The sequence below is a fragment of the Gymnoscopelus braueri genome, assembly GCF_963280865.1.
Source record: "Gymnoscopelus braueri genome assembly, chromosome: 22".
Classification (NCBI taxonomy): domain Eukaryota; kingdom Metazoa; phylum Chordata; class Actinopteri; order Myctophiformes; family Myctophidae; genus Gymnoscopelus; species Gymnoscopelus braueri.
Window position 1 is genome coordinate 13,641,268 of NC_137624.1, and position 19,412 is coordinate 13,660,679.

General features: G+C 40.5%; 1 protein-coding gene across 9 annotated transcripts in view; it reads right to left on the reverse strand.

The window, feature by feature from the left end:
* Positions 1 to 19,412, reverse strand: part of cacna1bb (calcium channel, voltage-dependent, N type, alpha 1B subunit, b) — a 234,243-nt gene that overhangs the window by 201,111 nt on the left and 13,720 nt on the right. For 8 of the 9 annotated variants that reach the window (XM_080419990.1, XM_080419993.1, XM_080419992.1 and 5 more), the window contains one exon: positions 11,446 to 11,585. The exons of the other annotated variant lie outside the window; for it this stretch is intronic. In XM_080419990.1, the coding sequence (XP_080276116.1) occupies positions 11,446 to 11,585 (140 nt within the window). The remainder of the gene's footprint in view (positions 1 to 11,445; positions 11,586 to 19,412) is intronic. 9 annotated transcript variants of the gene reach the window in all.

The following is a 19,412-nucleotide window of genomic DNA, read 5'->3' on the forward strand; positions in this document are numbered from 1 at the left end:
AAATGTTTTTTTTCTAGAAACATAGTGCAATTGTGAAACAGTGTGTTGTTTCACACACACAAATGAAAACGATTATACATGCTTTTCTCCAGTGGTGGAAAAAGTACTCAAATGTTTTACTTAAGTAAAAGTATCAATACTGCAATGTAAAAAATACTCTGTTACAAGTAAAAGTCTGGAATTCAAAATTTACCTTGAGCAAAATTACAAAAGTATTGGTATCAAAATGTACTTAAAGTACCAAAAGTAGAAAGTAATCATTGTGTAGAATGTCCCATTTCACAAGTTTTCAAATGTATAAAATGTATGAAAATCACAATGCGTCGCATCGCGACGCATTGTGAGCTTGTAGATCGTCTATTTTCAAATGGCCAAAATGTACATAGGGCTGAAGTGGGTAATGTATGTTTTGTAATATTAATCAAAATATACAATGTAACTAGAAACTAAAGTTTTCAAATAATTGTAGTGGAGTAAAAGTACAATATTTGCCTCTGAGATGTAGTGGAGTACAAGTAAAAGTACTGAAAATTGGAAATACTCCAGTTAAGCAAAAAGAACGACCTCAAAATTGTACAGTACTTGAGTAAATGTACTTAGTTACTTTACACCACTGCTTTTCTCCTCGTCTCCTCGTCGTGCCTGAACTACACCGTAAGTCACTTTTCACCTCCCTCAAGAACTCATCTTCAAACCGCCTACAACTGGCCCAAAACGCTGCTGCCAGGCAACTCCCCAGCTCCAGGAGGACATGCCCCATCAACCCCTACCCTCGCCAGTCCTTGCACTGGCTCCCTGTAAATTTTTTAGGATCCAGTTTAACCCATTAAGACCGGGAAAGCATCTGTCATTTTTAGATTTCTTTGGCTATTCAAAGAATTAGCAGATATACAAGCTATGAGCTTGTAGATCTGCTATTTTTGGAAAAAATCTTGAAAATACGAGCAAATCTTTGAATATATACTTTTCAAAGCAAACATTTGTCAAATATTTTGTCCCAGGGACCCCCAGAAGCAAAGATTTGAGTTACAAATGTTTCGGCCTCCTGGTGGCGCAATTAAAAGGCAGATGTGAAAAATGCAGGGCAAAGGTTTTTCCTTGGCCTCTAGCTCTTTGACTGCCAGAGTGATAGTGTAATATTGTCACCCCACTGCCAGCGAAAGAGAGCGATTTTACTGTACCTTTGAAAAATCATGGAATATTCTCAATGACCTCCGTCCTCACGGACTTCACCTCATCACACGCACAGGGTTGTCGTAGTAGAGGGGGGGGAAAAAATATCTACACGGGGCAATCCATTGCACAGCTGTGGCCGTTTGAATCCAGCTTGTTTTTGCCGGAAAGCAAGAGGGGTCTTGCATTTGAAGACAGAGGGGTTTTTTTCCAGTACGTTGGGGCCCTCGTTTGGTCTTGTCCTACGCACCTGTCGCCTTTGTAGGTGTGCAAAAGCTTTTTATAGATTCTCAGAGTTAACACAGGAGCATTAGGTTGCGGTTGCCACAGGGTCAGTATAATAAGGCAGAATAATAAACTTTAAAAGGTAGACGTGATTGATAAATGAGATGAGCTCTCAGTGTCAAATGAGACGGCCCCCGCAGAGACATACGTGCTAAATGCCCACTCTAAGACCACCTACACCAACTCCTCTGCCTCCGCTGGAGAAAGGGAGCTGTGTCCCCAGGACATGAGATGTGCCGACTTTGTCACCTTCTACAAGAACAAAATTAACTAATTAGACACTACAAGACAAATGCAGGGAGCACACCTGGTCTTCACCTAGGTCGATGAGCAGAGATAGTCTGTTGAAAACCTTTGTCACAGACACACACACAGCATTGTCCTATTTACTTGGGAAGACACCTGGAGACCAGTTGCTATATAGTGGGATGAGAAGAGGGCCCACGGAAGCACAAAAACACTGTCTTAAAGTCCAGACACCCCATTCACCTGTTAACAGGATTTCTACTCCCTTGTTGGACTTTACAGTCACAAGAGGTGCTGTTCCAGCATGGCACACTTAGACCGTTGGTTCTCAAAGTGGGGTTCGGGGACCCCCAGGGGTCATTTTAACCACTTTATCCATATTTTATACTTTGGCTATTCAAAAATAGCAGATATACAAGCTCATAGCGCGGCACCGAGTGCCGCGCTCTGAGCTTGTTATCTGCTATTTTTGAAAAAACTCGAAAATGTGTGCAAATGTCTTTTTTTTTTTTAAAGCAATTTTTTTTTACTCAAATCTTTGCTTCTGGGTGTCCCTGGCACAACATATTTTCAGGTGGGGCTCCGCAGCCAAATACATATCAATTTGGGGGTCCTTGGCACAAAAAAGTTTGAGAACCACTGACTTCGACAACGAAGAGCGCCGATCCAACGGTCCCATGGGACTTACTGTAGGAAGCCACGTGGTTACTGTCTAAGAAAAAGGCTAGGGGTGGTTGACTGGGGAGCCACAACACACATGAACGGTTTCCTATACACACATAGCCTACATACAGTATGCTGTACAAACACACTGTAGCCTACATACAGTCAGTGACCTATGCTGTCAGTCCAATGGATACATTAATGTCTTCCTCTGAATGCACCCAATGGTTACATGAGATGTTAAAACCCACTGTTGCTCCCAGCAGCCAGAGGCGGTTGCTTTTCTGTCTGTGTTTTCTTCCCTGAATGGACTTCTTTCCCTTGATTTGAGTGGGACCCGATAAAAGGGGAGGGAAGAACTTTGTTGAACCCGGGGGCAAATTTGGGTTTCAGCTCCATCCAGCTGATGGCTACTCAGATGGGGGGTGGCAGTAAGTGTCTTGCTTAGGCATACTTCGACACACAGCCATAGGTAGTGGTCTGGGGGAGGCAAAGCGGTGACCTTCTGATTATCAGATGGCCTCTCCACCCACTCAGCTACGGCTGTAGTCACAGCACCCTGACATTTGAACCACCTCAGACTCATGGGTGATTTCACTCAATTTCCTCTCAAAGCAATTGCAATACACGTTTCTTTTGATGTCATTTCTTGAACAGCAAAGTGAGCTGTGAGCTTGTAGCAAAATGCATTGTGGCTATTTTCGTTATTCGTTGCACAATAAGTTAGGGCTTAAAGGCACAGTTCACCCCCAAAATAACTTTTTTTTCTATCAATTAGTCACCCCTAGTGACTTGAATTCATGGATATTTTTTACCAATAATTTGATGACCGGCAGCGGTTCCGGTAGGAGACACAAAGGAGACTCTTTGTGTCTCCTACCGGAACCGCTGCCTACCGGTCCGCTGGTCATCAAAGTATTGGTTTAGGAATGCGTCAAAAAAAATAATATATATCCATGAATTCAAGTCTCCATTGGGTGACTAATCGGTATGAAAAACTAAATGTGGGGGTGAACTATCCCTTTAAACACGGAAAGACGTCATTTCGCCCCGTGTCGGTGCTGTACATTCTGTCTGTGACTGGTCGTGTCTGTCCAGCTTTGCATTCTATTGATTAGGCCTTTGACACTGAGGGAAAATGTATTCTCTTATTAGCAGCTTCTAATGTCTAATCAGGACAGATGAAAGGTCTGCCACCTCCTCTGGCTGTGCTATCATTTAGACTCTCATTAGAAGTGGACGGCTGTATCGACATAATTAGCCCAATGTTACAGAGGGATTAAAGAGCATACTGGCTTCAGAGTGGACTAACAGTAATAAGAGGTACAGGAGCATGACGACAATCTTGACTCATTAGCGTAAGGACTTTCAATAGTGAGATGAATCATGTCCACCCATTATGAACGATGAAGAATTTCCCTTTTTCCCTGATGCAGCCGAATTGTATATTCATATAGTGTGCACTAGATTAAACATTTACTCACTGGTGTCAATAACCACTAAGCCTTTGTTAATTATCCTGCAGTCAAAAAGGTAAATATGTTTGCCCCACATAACTGTGGTGATGAATTCTCTCTCTTTTTTTTCTCTTTAGGAAAAACGTTCAGAACCCAAGATATCGTGATCCGAAGATTTGCTGCTCCATTGACTTCTTTGATTAACTTAGTACTTAAAAAGGCTGCATCTCTGCTTCTGTGTACTTTTTTTACCATGTATGTTTGGTCAAGACGTGCTATTTTCAAAGGCAGACAATTAACGTCAACGAGGTCGCGCTGACCTCGTTGTAGTGCTGCACAATTAATCGAAAAAAGATCGTGATCTCGATTCAGACACCTATGCAAACTCGATTTTAAATTATGGCGATTTCTTTTTTTAATTTTTTGCTTAATATTTTTATATTGTGGGGAACTGATACAAGCCAAGACGCAAAAGTCAGGGTACAAACCCAATCAAGGGCGTTTATTGGAGGAAACAGCCAGGCTCATAGAGCAATGTTTATATTTGTAAATAATATTAACGTTTCAACATAAATTCCTTCCCGAGTCCGGGGCATCACATCATAACATCTGTGGTCATTCTTCATAACCTCTGTTGTCATGTATCTTAATTTCCATGGTCATTCATCATAACCTCTGTTGTCATTCATCATAACATCCGTTGTCATTCCTCCTGCAGGTTGCCTATGAAGATAACAGAGAATGTCCTTTAGTTTTACATTTCACTAACACACACAGTTGTGAGGGAAAACAGTGGAGAATCGCTTACCGCCTGAGCACCCGTCTGTTCACCAAGAGAGCCAGGCTGAGACTGAGACAGAGCGACTGTTTTGTAGTTTGGTGCCACACCTAGGCGATCACACAGGTGCGCTCAGATGGGGCTGACTCATGAGGGCAATTGGTAGGTAACGCCCCTCTATGACGCAGCCCAGCCTGCTGCTGTGTCTGTGAAGCCTCTCTCTGTCTCTGTCCCGCTCCCTCTCTGAGGTGTGGTGCTTACCTAACAGGCGATCTCCCAGCGATACTCCACAATATTTACAAGAGAATTGTGTGAGAATCGTGTGAGAATCGTGATCTCAATTCTTATGGAGGAAAATCGTGATTCACATTTGAGCAAGAATCGTGCAGCACTACCTCGTTGACATTAATGTGTGAAACCACACAGTATAACCCTCAGTGATTAGCAACCATCAGGGGATCGATCATACTGGAGATAATAAATATTCTGTGACTACTTGAAAAAGGTAAGAAAATTTAATATTTGCTGGCACAGTACGCACATATTTTTTTTATTTAATTGGCAGTTAATTAGAATTAAATGTTATCAAACAATCAATTATTGCAGCTCGTTATAATGGTTATTTAGGAATTTCAGCATATTCTACAATACATTTACGCTTTTCCTTATGTCACTATCTGTTCGACCACACTGGAGTGGTCAGCCTCCATACACATGTATTGATTCTCAACTTCCCCCACCTTGACCCCATTAATCTTTCTCCATACTTCAACATTCTCAATCATCCCCTCCTCTCAATCTTCACCCTCTTCCTGTTTTGATAGCCACTATAATTTATTGGTTTGTAGACGTGCTGGAATGGCCATTACTTACGCCACAAATCCACTCCTGGAGCCACGTGTAAACGCCTGGACAGTGCAATCGGTCTGCTCATTAATTTAATGAAGCAGAGGAACCATTAAATTCCGGGAACGCATCTGTGTCATTTTAGATGTCTTTGGCTATTCAAAAATAGCAGATATACAAGCTCATAGCGCGGCACCGAGTACCGCGCTATGAGCTTGTAGATCCGCAATTTTTTGGAAAAATCATGAAAATGTTTGCACATTTTTTTATATATATATTTTTAAAGCGAACATTTGTAACTCAAATCTTTGCTTCTGGGGGGGTCCGTAGCCAAATACATATCATTTTGGGTGGTCTTTGACATGGAAAAGTTTGAGCAAGTTTTCATGCTTTTTTTGTACATAGTGGTATTTATATTTTTTTCCTCTGTATTTTAATGTTGATTTTTGAACTGTTTGGTTGCTACTATATATGTCTATGAAATTAATTCAAGGACCCCAACGGAATAAGTCCGCAAGAACTTTTTTGGTCGGACCTTTTAGACAAAAGTATTATAAATGTACATGTAACTGTGTTGTTTTACATTCTTTTGCCTAATAAAAATGTCAATCAATCAAAAAACCACTGATATAGCAACATACGTTTTTCAGAAAACTGTTAGGATTTAGAAGACATTTATAGATGTGTTCCCAGACTGAATGGGTTAAGACCCATCAGTGCTGACTGAATCAAAGAAAAATGGGAACCTCTCTGTATGGATTTACAGAGAGGTTACGGGGGGGAAAAAGACAAATTAGGACTAGCTGTATTCACATTGAGCACTTGGTAAGATCAAGCCTTCCCAGCCTTGACCTTAAATGGACTCTGCTGATGAGAAAAAAATGGCATCACTTGGAAAAGTTCAGATCAAACTGCAGACCAATCAGTGGACTATTACTTCCATACTTCCACAGACAAGACGGATCAACTGCTTGACATGCTTCGGATGTCATGCTCCAACTGCTTTTAGGACAATTTATGACAGATATGGGGGCCGCTGTCATTCAAATTCCTGGGCTTATTTGTGTTCCCAAGTCTGCCACTGTTCAAACTTGTGTCACAAGGCATTACCCATCTGCGTCATTCTTCATTGCCCTTCCCCCATTGCCCACGTGCGCCTTTTCATACACAGACCCAAAAAACATTATTTTCCACATGCGCCACAGAGAGAGAAAGACGGATTTGCTGACCGCGCCTTCCTAGTTTTAAGAACGTTCTTGTAGACCAGTGGTTCCCAACCTTTTCTGGATCAGGGCCAACTCTGAAAATCTGGTCTGAATCGGGTTGTCGGTTGTCACTGGGCCCACACTCGCTTTGTGAGTGCATTGTGTGTGCAAGTAAGAACGTGGCAACCATGCCCTAAATTGATAAACATATTTGTAACAACATTTTCATTCATTTCCATCCTCTCTCCATTGTTCTCCATTGTGTGTGTGTGTGTGGGGGGGGGGGGGGTACACAAAAACATACATACCGAATGTTTTGTGTAAAGCCAAAAATCCTCTCTCTCTCACACTTATGCCAGTGTGCCTGCCCTGTGCCAATGTTAGCACCCATGCTAACATTGTTGCCTACCCCTGCACTACACAAAAATTCTCTCTGCCACTCCTGGCAGAGATAAAAAAAAATACAAAAAAAATATTACAGTGTATGTTAATTCATGAATATTTTAACTTGCATTCATTTCATGATGACATGTTTAGGACAAACATGTTTCCCCCGTGTCACTTCAATGAAGGCTACATTCAGTTCATGAATAACAACAAAAGACTTGGCTAAACACTGACCTTTGAAACACTGGCTTCCCTCTTGTAGAAGCTATTTAATTCAAACCTAACAAAGAAATGATATGGTTTTCACTCCTTGTCAGTCACCACCCCTGTAAAATGGTGAATACGTGCAGACCAGCCGAGTGCTCCAGTATTTTATTTGGGCAATCTCTCCTGAAGTGCCCACGTATTATTCTCTCTGGTCAAGTTGTCCCTGTTGAGCACCGACGAGCCCTTCTACCTTCAACTGGTTGAAGCGCGCTGGACTTCTCTTCGTACCCATTTGGTTTTTACTACGCCTACGTTCGTGTTGACACATTGAATGCCAAAAACGGTCCGGACCGTTTTTGAGGGTCCAAACGAGAAGTGCCGAAAACGGTCCGGACCGTTTTTGACCCAATTCTATTTTTATACATGTGGGCCACGTGGGGCGCTAAAACGAAACTTTGACATCACCCAAGCATTTTCTGAGAAGAAGAGGCTGGATCTGGCTCCATGTCAAAAATCCTTCCGGTCGGCGTTTTCAATGTTATCTCCTTGATTAAAAGCTTAATATCTCCATTTCTTTTTAATGTGGTGGAAACGAGCCGTTTTCGATCGGCGATCACGCTGCAATGGAGGGTCGCGTTGGAAATATTATTGTTCCAGGCGTTAGTCGGGACCCTCCGCCGTCTCGCACGCACGCTTTGTTTACATGCATTTCCGCGTCGGGGCTTCTCACAGCACGAATCGTATAACGCAAGTGGATGGAAGAAATGCTGGCACTCAACGTATACTATTTTAATAAACCTCTGGCACCCAATGTGTTAATGATGTTTACCCATGTGGACCTGAATCCTCTAAATCCTAACAGTTTTCTGAAAAACTATTGTTGCTATAATGTATAAAAATATAATGTGCTCAAACACAAAATTATATGTATTTACTATTTGGGCGCCGACCTCCATCTGAAAATATTTGGTTCCAGGGACCCCCAGTAGCAAAGATTTGAGTTAAAAATGTTCCCTTTAAAAAAACATATATTCAAATATTTGCACAAATGTTCCGAGATTTAAACAAAATAGCAGATCTACAAGTTCATAGTGTGGGCTATGAGCTTGTAGATCTGCTATTTTTGAATAAAAAGTATATACAATATGGATAAAGTGGTTACACAGATGCTTTCCCGGTTTGAATGGGTTGAAACATCATGCTTAAGATACGAAGCTCACAGGAGGAGCTGGATCTTTGTCTTTTTGGGGGAGACACATTCTATGGTGAAATGTACTCCGTTCAGGCATTGGAATGCCTCACAAACATATCCTGCAAAGCAGGATATCATCTGTCCCAATAAAAACAGAGCGACCTTTCGCATTAACGGCACATTTTATAGAGTTGAGAAGGAAGTGTGTAAAAGGGGGAATGTGGGAGCAGAGGCATGCTGGCATGGCAAATAACCTGCAAGTGTGACTGCAATTCTTAGTGGTTTGCGTAGTTGTACTTTTGGTTTACAGGGTCTTTTATACAAGCTTCATACTTTCAGACGCCATGAGTCTCACTCACACACAACCCAGGATCAAAAAAACATCCACAACAACCCAGAAACAAGGCTATAAATAAGTTTAGTCTCGAATTTCATGAACTATCACGATCCTTTCATCTAACAGAAAGGAAATATACAATTGTGCAACAGGCATACTATGCCCAGCCCCAGCTTTGTTTCCATCCATGACAAAACAAGATAAGGAATCTCCAAGAAGCTCCATACCTTCCATACAATGAATCAACAATCAAGTGGGGTTTACTCACTCATACTCAGGTGGTACAAGCAGCTAAATGTTGGTGTGACATGGTCCGTAAGACTGTGCAACAACAGCAAAAAGGTGGAAAAAGTACTCAAATTCTTTACTTGAGTAAAAGTACCAATACTGCAATATAGAAATACTCTAGTAAAAGTCCAGAATTCAAAATGTACTTGAGTAAAAGTACAAAAGTATTGTCATCAAAATATACTTAAAGTACCAAAAGTAAAAGTACTAAAGTATTTGAAAATAGCCGATCTACAAGCTCACAACGCGTAGCGATGCGACGCGTTGTGAACTTGTAGATCGGCTATTTTCAAATAGCCTAGGTATAAAATAGGGCTGAAGTGGTTAATGTATGTTTCATAATATAATAATTTATATCTGAAAAGTAACTAAAGTTTTCAAATAATTGTAGTGGAGCAAAAATACAATATTTGCCACTGAGATGTAGTGGAGTAGAAGTAAGAGTATTGGAAATTGGAAATATTCAAGTAAAGTACAAATAACTCAACATTTTCCTTGAGTACAGTTCTTAAGTAAACGTACTTAGTTACTTTCCACCACTGAACAACAGCAATACAATATACAAGATGATAAGAATAAGAATGATAGGTTAAGAATAGGGAAAGACACAAACTCTAACCCTCTAAAAGCCCTCTTATAGCAGTGACGAGGAATGTGCAATGGGGGAATGTGCAGAATTACAGTGGGAGTATATGATAAAATGCATGGTGAGGTATGATATAATATATCATACCTCACCATGCATTTTATCATATATGCATATTACATATATGCATATTACTTTTACTCATGTATGCATATTATGCATACAGTATATACTCTACATACATCTGTGCAGGTAAAGACAAACGTGATATACATCAAGGACACTTAACTACGTACATTTGTGCAATGTGTAACAATGTCTCACTTGAAAGCAGGAAGAATGATCCAATCTACTGTACAGGCTCACAGCACGTGGCATTGCAACCTGTTGTGCGCTTCGTAAAGATACCATAGGCTGGATGAACAGGTGCCCTATTGGCTAGTTCATCCTACATAACCTTGCAGGACACACGCATCCCACAGCCTGGAGGGATGATTTCTCTTTCATTATTAATTCACAAAAATGACAGATTGTTGTCATTTTACCAATTTGATGGATATTCAGGAATTGTGGTCCGTGTGCAAAAGACATGACTACCTACTAGTATACGATATTAGCCGTACGCACGCGCGCATGCGAGCGCAAGAGCACACACACACACACACACACACACACACACACACACACACACACACACACACACACACACACACACACACACACACACACACACACACACACACACACACACACACACACACACACACACACACACACACACACACACAGGGGAGACTAATGAAGACCATGGAGATGCAGATCTAGCTTACACATAACTGTAATAATCTGATTATCATAACAGATGACCTACAAACTATACAAACAATTTAGGCAACATTAGAGTGCAAAAGGGGAATCTGCTATATGAAGCGTACCATAGGCTTGAGTCATTCACCAGATACATCTTTCAGATGAGTGTGTGGTTCACCATGAATCACTCCATGCCACAAGGAACGTCATACAGTATGTTTAAAAATATGGTTTGTTCGAATATTAAACATTCAAACTTGTAGGAGAAAAACGTATTTGGAGTAGCCATTCTACCAATACCACAACACCGATATGCTTTGGGAAAATTGGTTTAACATTTTTGCCGTAATGTCAAGTACACCGTGAGTCACCGCTATGGTCCAATAAAATATAGTAAATCACATTGTTTTTATATTTTGATGGATACAAGGAAAATATAGATATTTCCCCAGTGGTGGAAAGTAACTAAGTACATTTACTTAAGTACTGTACTTAAGTACAATTTTGAGGTATTTGTACTTTACTTGAGTATTTCCAATTTCCAATACTTTTACTTCTACTCCACTACATCTCAGAGGCAAATATTGTACTTTTACTCCACTACAATTATTTGAAAACTTACTAGTTACTTTTTCAGATATAAATTATGATATTATAAAACATACATTAACCACTTTAGCCCTATTTTATACCTAGGCTATTTGAAAATAGCAGATCTACAAGCTTGTGAGCTTGTAGATCTGCTATTTTCAAATATTTTAGTACTTTTACTTTCGGTACTTTAAGTACATTTCGATGCCAATACTTTTGTACTTTTACTCAAGTACATTTTTAATTCCTGACTTTTAATTTCTATATTGCAGTATTGGTACTTTTACTCAAGTAAATAATTTGAGTACTTTTCCCACCACTGACACACACACACAAAGAAACCACTCTTTGCGCTCCATCTCCAGCGCACACACCCAGCGGGCGAGGAACTCACCCGGTAAGAACGACCACAAAGTCCATTACGTTCCAGCCGTTGCGGAGGTAGGAGCCTTTGTGGAACGCAAAGCCCAGGGCGATGATCTTAATGCCGGCTTCGAAACAGAATATTCCAATAAAGTAGGGCTCCGTGGCCTCCTACAAGAAAGAGAGAGGGAGACGGAGAGAGACAAGGGAGAGAGAGAGACATCTTTTTTGTTAGATGTAAGAGAGTAATGAAGCATGGAGTGAGAGATGGACGAAAGAGAGAAAGGAAGAAGGTTCCTTTCACTTCCCCTCAAGTGATGAACAGAGCTCTCCCAGTGGATAAAAGGAGGAGAGATATAGTGAGATTAAATATATACCGTATACACATAGCGTAACCATGAGAAGTCGTGGAAATGTAGACCTACTTGTCTTAGACTTAGAGTTCACCCACAAAAAAAAGGTTTTCCTATCGATTAGTCACCTCATGGAGACTCATGGATATTTTTTTTTTTTTTGTCAAGTCCAATAATTTGATGACCAGCTTGACCGGTAGGCATCGGTTCTGGTAGGAGACATATAGGAGACTCTTTGTGTCTCCTACCGGAACCGCTCATCAAATTATTGGCTTAGGAATGCCTCAAAAACTAAAAAGTATCCATGAATTCAAGTCTCCATGGGGTGACTAATCAATAGAAAAAAAGTCATTTTGGGGCAAACTATCCCTTTAATGAAACAACAATATATGCAACACGCTGCAAACATTTCTTTTTACTACATGCATCCATGAGAGATTCACATAACTTCTGCTGGACATGATTGTATGAGGCATTCTACTATTTATTTTTCACAGAAGGAAAGGAAGAAAACAAAAAACAGCTCAACGGTTCACCGCACAGCAAAAATAAGGCTCGGAAGAGTGCGCAAAAACGGAGCCAAACGTATACCCTTATGGTTCTGTTTGTTTACTCCTCGGAGTTAACCCATTAAAACCTGAGGCCGATTCTACAAATGTCTTCTGAATCCTAACAGTTTTCTGAAAATACTTATGTTTCTATGTCAGTGGTGCTCAAACTTTTTCATGTCAAGGACCCCCAAAATGATATGTATTTGGCCGCCGACCCCCATCTCAAAATATATTGTTCCAGGGACCCCCAGAAGCAAAGATTTTAGTTATAAATGTATATATATATTCAAAGATTTGCACGCATTATCAAGTTTTTTCAAAAATAGCAGATCTACAAGCTCGTAGCGCGGCACTCGGTGCCGCGCTACGAGCTTGTATATCTGCTATTTTTGAATAGCCAAAGAAATGAAAGAAAATTGACACAGATGCGTTCCCGGTCTTAATGGGTTAAATTAACACGGAGGATTTCACATGCGCACGCTTTTCATCTGAAGCCCACTCATGCAGCGTCGGTTGACTGAACCCTTGGTCTCCCTCCAAGTAATCAGACATGTATGACAGGACGCCATCTCCATTTAGCCCCCCGCCCGTTCGTGCTTCGTCCGCTCGACCGTGTCGCGCGCGTCACAAAATAGCCGACCTACAAGCTCACAACGTGCCGCGGACGCGACGCGTCGCGAGCTTGTCGGTCGGCTGTTTTGCGCCGTCGCGACACCGTCGTGCGGACGAAGCGTAAATTAGGGCTTTTTTTGCCTCCGCTATACTGTTGGTTGGCAAGGGCCTGGGGATTTATTCACTGGGCACTAGCAGAGGATATCGCACGCCTGTGTTAACCCGTTAAGGCCAGGAAACGCAGCTGTGTCATGTTAAGATGTCTTTGGGCTATTCGAAAATAGCAGATATACAAGCTCATAGCGCGGCACTCGCTTGTATGTCTGCTATTTTTGAAAAATCGTGAAAATGTGCGCAAATCTTTGAATATATGTATTTTTTAAAGCGAACATTTGTAACTCAAATCTTTGCTTCTGGGGATTCTACAAATGTCTTCTAAAAAACAGTTTTTTGAAAAATATTATGTTGCTATAATATCAATGGTGCTTAAAACCTTTTTCATGTCAAGGACCACCCAAAATTATATGTATTTGGCCGCGGACGCCCATCTCAAAAATATTTTGTTTCAGGGACCCCCCCAGAAGCAAAGATGTTTGCTTAAAAAAAAAAAAAAAATCAAAGATTTGCACACATTTTCCACGATTTTTCCAAAAATAGCAGATCTACAAGCTCATAACGCGGCACTCGGTGCCGCGCTATGAGCTTGTATATCTGCTATTTTTTAAACAGCCAAAGACATCTTAAAATGACACAGCATGCGTTCCCGGTCTTAATGGGTTAACCCCCCCCCCCCCCTCTATCTCTCTCTCTCTCTCTCGCTCCTTCTTTCTCGCTCTGTCCATACTACAACCTGACAGCATCCCCCCCCAGCCCCCCCCCCTTCCCTCCCCCCAACTCCCACCCAACCCCCAATGCAAAACAGCCACATAATATAAACCAGTATGACAGCCTGGCTGGAAACCCCCCCCCCCCCCCCCCCCCGGCCACTATCGGATATACGTGACCTTTTCTGCACAGTGTCACATTTAAATCCAACATCAGCGAACAACCACGGCCATAATAGATACTGTCTGTGTGCCCGATGAGAGCTGTAACAGCGCAGTGGTGGGAGGTATAACTAAGTACATTTACTCAAGTACTGTACAATTGTGAGGTACTTTTACTTTACTTGAGTATTAACCATTTTTTATGACACTGTGTACTTCTACTCCACTACATCTTAGAGGCAAATATTGTACTTTTTTTTACTCCACTACAATTATTTGACAGAGCAGTTACTAGTTAATTTGCTGATTTAGATTATTAATACAAAAACATACGTTAATCAATTATCATTTATGCCGTATTTTACACTTCGGCTATTCGAAAATAGCCAATCTACAGGCTCACTCGTTGTGAGATTGTAGATCTGCTATTTAGACAATTTTGAGTACTATGTACATTTTGATGCCAGTACTTTTGTAATAGAGCACCGAAGTCTGACGTAATTTACACATCCTACCTGGGCCCCGCCCCCCCCCCATTCTGAATTCCCATAGACGTCTTTAATATCGGGTCAAATAAGAACTGTGTTCCAAAAATAGATCAAATGATCGCGGCGAATTGACTCTTATGGATATGAAGCATCAACTGACGGTGAGAAAACGCTAATGTTACTTCCGTCGAATTAGTTAAATTTTCGCGAGAAACAGAATGACAATGACTCCCTGACAATATCGCCTAGACAGTTTGTGCCGCGCTATGAGCTTGTTGATCTGCTAGTTTAGAAAAATCATGAAAATCTGCGCAAATCTTTGAATATATGTATTTTTTGTGTTGACCAGCAGAAGAAGGGTAATTTCCCAGGGACAGGCGTTCTAACAAGAGAATAACTACACATTCAGTGAGACATATAGTTGCTGTCGGGCAGAAACCTTGTATCTCCACAGTTCAACCTTTTTGTAAACTAATGCCCTACTTTGCCGTACAAGTATGTCGCTGCTTTTGCCGAACGTGTTGTGAACTTGTAGATCTTCAATTTTTGTTATGTTTGACCATTAAAAGTGAAACTGGTTAACTCATTGGAACACTGGTTATTTTTTTTCCATTTCCTGAAAAGTAACTCTTTTGGACATACAAGGTTTCTACCAGACAGCGACGATACTGTATCTGGTCATTTACACTCATGGTACTATTGTATTCTCGTCGAGGCGACACAGTCACAGAGACTATGTATAAATCAGCCCTTAGTTTACTATATAAAAGGAGCTGTCGACATAACGCTCCTTACATAATGGCTGGGCTGGAGGGCTCTCTGAATAAATGAACAATGTTGTAGATAGAGGCAATGTGTTATCATCCATTATGTACACTATCTACAATGCTTATGCATTATATATCGCTGCTGTCAGGCAGAAACCTTGTATCTCAATTTTTCAACTTTTTGTGTTTATTTTTTTCATAAATTAATGGCATAATTCGTCATTCAAGAGTGTCGCGCAAAAATCGCAGAAATAGCCGATCTACGAGTTTGTAGATCTGCCATTGTTGATTTTTTTTTTTTGGTAAGAGTGAAAGCGGTTTAAGTCTGTGTCTGGGTTTTATCAATATTGAACCAATGAATAGTATTAACAAGAGCTTGTGACCTGTGGTGGAAAAAAGTACTCACTCATGTTTTACTTGAGTAAAAGTATCAATACTGCAATGTAGAAGTACTCGTTACAAGTGAAAGTCCGGAATTGAAAATTGACTTGAGTAAAAGTACAAAAGTATTGGTATCAAAATGTACTTCAAGTACCAAACGTAAAAGTACTAAAATGTTTGAAAATAGCAGATCTACAAGCTCACAACACGTCGCGATGCGACGTGTTGTGAGCTTGTAGATCGGCTATTTTCAAATAGCCTCGGTATAAAATAGGACTAAAGTGGTTAATGTATGTTTTATAATGTAATATATTTATATCTGCAAAGTAACTAGTAACTAAAGTTTTCAAATAATTGTAGTGGAGTAAAAGTACAATATTTGCCTCTGAGATGTAGTGGTGTAGAAGTAAAAGTACTGAAAATTAGAAATACTCCAGTAAAGTAAAAGTACCTCAAAATTGTACTTTACTCGCTCAGTGCCAAGCTACGAGTTATCCCTAGTTTTTTCTGAATCCCCTCAGTGCCAAGTACGAGTTATCCCGATTTTTTTTTTTTTATTAAAAAAAAAATATATATATATATATATATATATATATATATATATATATTTATTTATTTTTTGGAAAATAATTTTCAGAACCCAAGATATCGTGTTTGCTGCTCCATTCACTTCTTGTTTAACTTATTATTTTATTTTGTTTTATTTAGAAAAAATTGTTGGCACAGTATGAACATATTTTTCTATTTCACTGGCACTGAAAGAGTTAAGTACAGTTCTTGAGTAAATGTACTTAGTTACTTTACACCACTGCTTGTGACTAAATAATAATAACTACATACTGTAGGATCCATTGGAACACAGGTTCCATTTCCATTTCCTGAAAGGTTTAAAATTTGGACATACAAGTTTTCCACCCAGCAGGGACGATATGCTCCATCCTACAAGGGCCTTTGGAGGACAGCGTGGGAACTCCCTGAAGATTTTAGTGTCAAAGACTTGCAATGGATCTGAAATACTCTCTAATTATCTCCACTTAAAGCCTGCAAGTAAATAAAGGCCGATTCCTTCCTTGTTCTAATTAAGCCATTCAATCCGGGAAACGCATCTCTATCATTTTTAGATTTATTTGGGCTATTCAAAAATAGCAGATCTACAAGCTCATAGCGCGGCACTATGAGCTTGTAGATCTGCTATTTTTGAAAAATTGTGAAAATGTGTGCAAATCTTTGAAATAAATTTATTTTTAAAGCAAATATTTGTAACGCAAATCTTTGCTTCTGGGGGACCCTGGAACTAAATAGTTTACAAATAAATAATAAAAATATATATATAAAGATTTGCACACATTTTCACGATTTTTCAAAAATAGCAGGTCTACAAGCTCAAAGCGCGGCACAGCTATGAGCTTGTAGATCTGCTATTTTTGAATAGCCAAAGAAATCTAAAACGACAGAGATGCGTTCCCCGGATTGAATGGGTTAAAAGGATGCTTGTTCCATTGCAATGTCAAGGTTGGAGGAGGTGGAGACGGCGGCGTTCTTAGCGACCCACCGCGCTAATCACTTTCTCAGGTGCTGAGTGCTACCTTTTGTTTTCCTTAATCGAGACATCTCTGATGCTGATGCTGCATCTCAATTAGGGAGATTATTAAAAACAGGAGCAGGTGGCCCTATATATGATTGCCTGGTATGGAAACTGCAACGTCCGCAAACAGAGGAACCTATAGAGCGGTTGGCGTAGTTGACCCTTTCTGAAAAAACAAAAATTCACACACTTCTTTATAACTGTAAATCAATGATGTGACAATAAAGTTGATTCTTCAGTCCAACCGAGCAAAAACATTGGCACTGTACATTTCTGAAAACCACGTAGACGTAGAATCTTTGTTTGGCATTCTCATATAGGCCTACAATAATGTTTTATAAATATTGGGAAAAGATGTTTGAACAGCTACATCTGCCCTGCCACCAACATTCAGTTGAGCAGATTTGTGATGTCAAGAATGGAGGAAGTCCAACCTGTTAAACTCCCTATAAACAAATACAAGCCTTACAAGGATACTTATATCATCAATATACATTTAATTTAACCTTTTAACGTAGAGAGGCTTCCAGAGCATTACAAATACCTCTATATTTGTTTTTGCCAAATGTTCACCCCCATATATTTCGTTGTATGACGAAATAGCGCAAAAAAAACGTGCCAATTTGATTGGAACAGCTATTTTGAAAAGCTTTTTTTAAACTTTTCAAACTCTCGCCTATCACGACATGACCAAAATCCGTACGTCAAAGTGGTTAAATGTTTAACAATGTAGCTCCCATTTACTCTAAATATATTTTCCTTTTTTTTCTCCAGTGCACAGGGCTTTACTTCTCCAATGGAACTCCAACCAAGACTGAGTTAAATCAACTCAAAGACGATTTTTACCCTCCATACTTCATTCATTTGGTTTCCTTTCTCTGTCTGGTTTAACGGCACAAAGTGAACCGGAAAAGTTCAGATGCTTGGTTTAAGCCCAGCTCGTGTACATGCAGCTGGGGGAAACATGGAGCAAGAGGAGGGGATCAAAGGCAGCTTACTGTGAGGCTCCCACTGACTTACAGAACGGGAACGCAGAGAAAAGACACAAGACTCACGCTGCTGAACACAGAGGGTGTCCCAGACACTAACGAGGGAGGTTGCCTTTCCAACTCGGTCCATTTATTTGATTTAACCCGTTAAGACCGGGAACGCATCTATGTAATTTTAAGATTTCTTTGGCTATTCAAACAAGACCAGGAGACCTGGTTCTGCCAGACCCAGACTTCACATGACGTGTCAGCCTGTGTCTATGCCCATGTATGGACGAAACGGGGACAGACTTTTATGGCTGGGGCCTAAGGACAAAGTGACCAAAACCTGTTTTTTGCCCATGTATGGAGAAAACAGGTACAAAACATGCCCATGTATGGACGAAAGGGGGACAGACTTTTATGGCTGGGGCCTAAGGACAAAGTGACCATGCCCATGTATGGAGAAAACAGGTACAAAGCCTCATGTAAGCCAGACCCCCTGGTTCCGGCAAAAATAGCAGATCTACAAGCTCACCGAGTGCCGCGCTATGATCTTGTAGATCTGCTATTTTAGAAAAATCGTGAAAATGTGTGCAAATCTTTGAATATATAGGTATTTTTTAAAGCGATTTTTTTTACTCAAGTCTTTGCTTCTGGGGACAACCTGGAACAACATTGAGATGGGGGTCCGCGACCAAATACATATAATTTTGGGGGTCCTTGACATGAAAAAGGTTTGAGAACCACTTATAGCAACATAATTTTTTTTTTTTAAACTGTTAGGATATACAAGACATTTGTAGAATCCCCAGAAGCAAAGATTTGAGTTAAAATGTTCGCTTCAAAAAATATACATTCAAAGATTTGCACACATTTTCAAGATTTTTCAAAAATAGTAGATCTACAAGCTCATAGCGCGGCACTCGGTGCCGCGCTATGAGCTTGTAGATCTGCTATTTTTGAATAGCCAAAGAAATCTTAAAATGACACCGATGCGTTCCCGGTCTTAGTGGGTTAAAGCCTTGGGAATCAACGGTTCCTGAACCACGTGGCCCACAGGATCTCCTACGTCCCCCAGCCATGATGTACAAGCACACCCCCCTGGACAGGACGCTAGTGGGACTTGCCCCCCAAATCCAACAATTGACGCCGAGTGCCAAGCATGGAGGGTGCCGTTTTATAGTCTTTGGCATAACTCTTGTCGGGGATTGAACACCGACCTCCCAGTGGACACTAACCACAAGGCAACTAGAGCTGGTCAACTTGATCTATACCAGTGGTTCTCAAACAGTGGGTCGGGACCC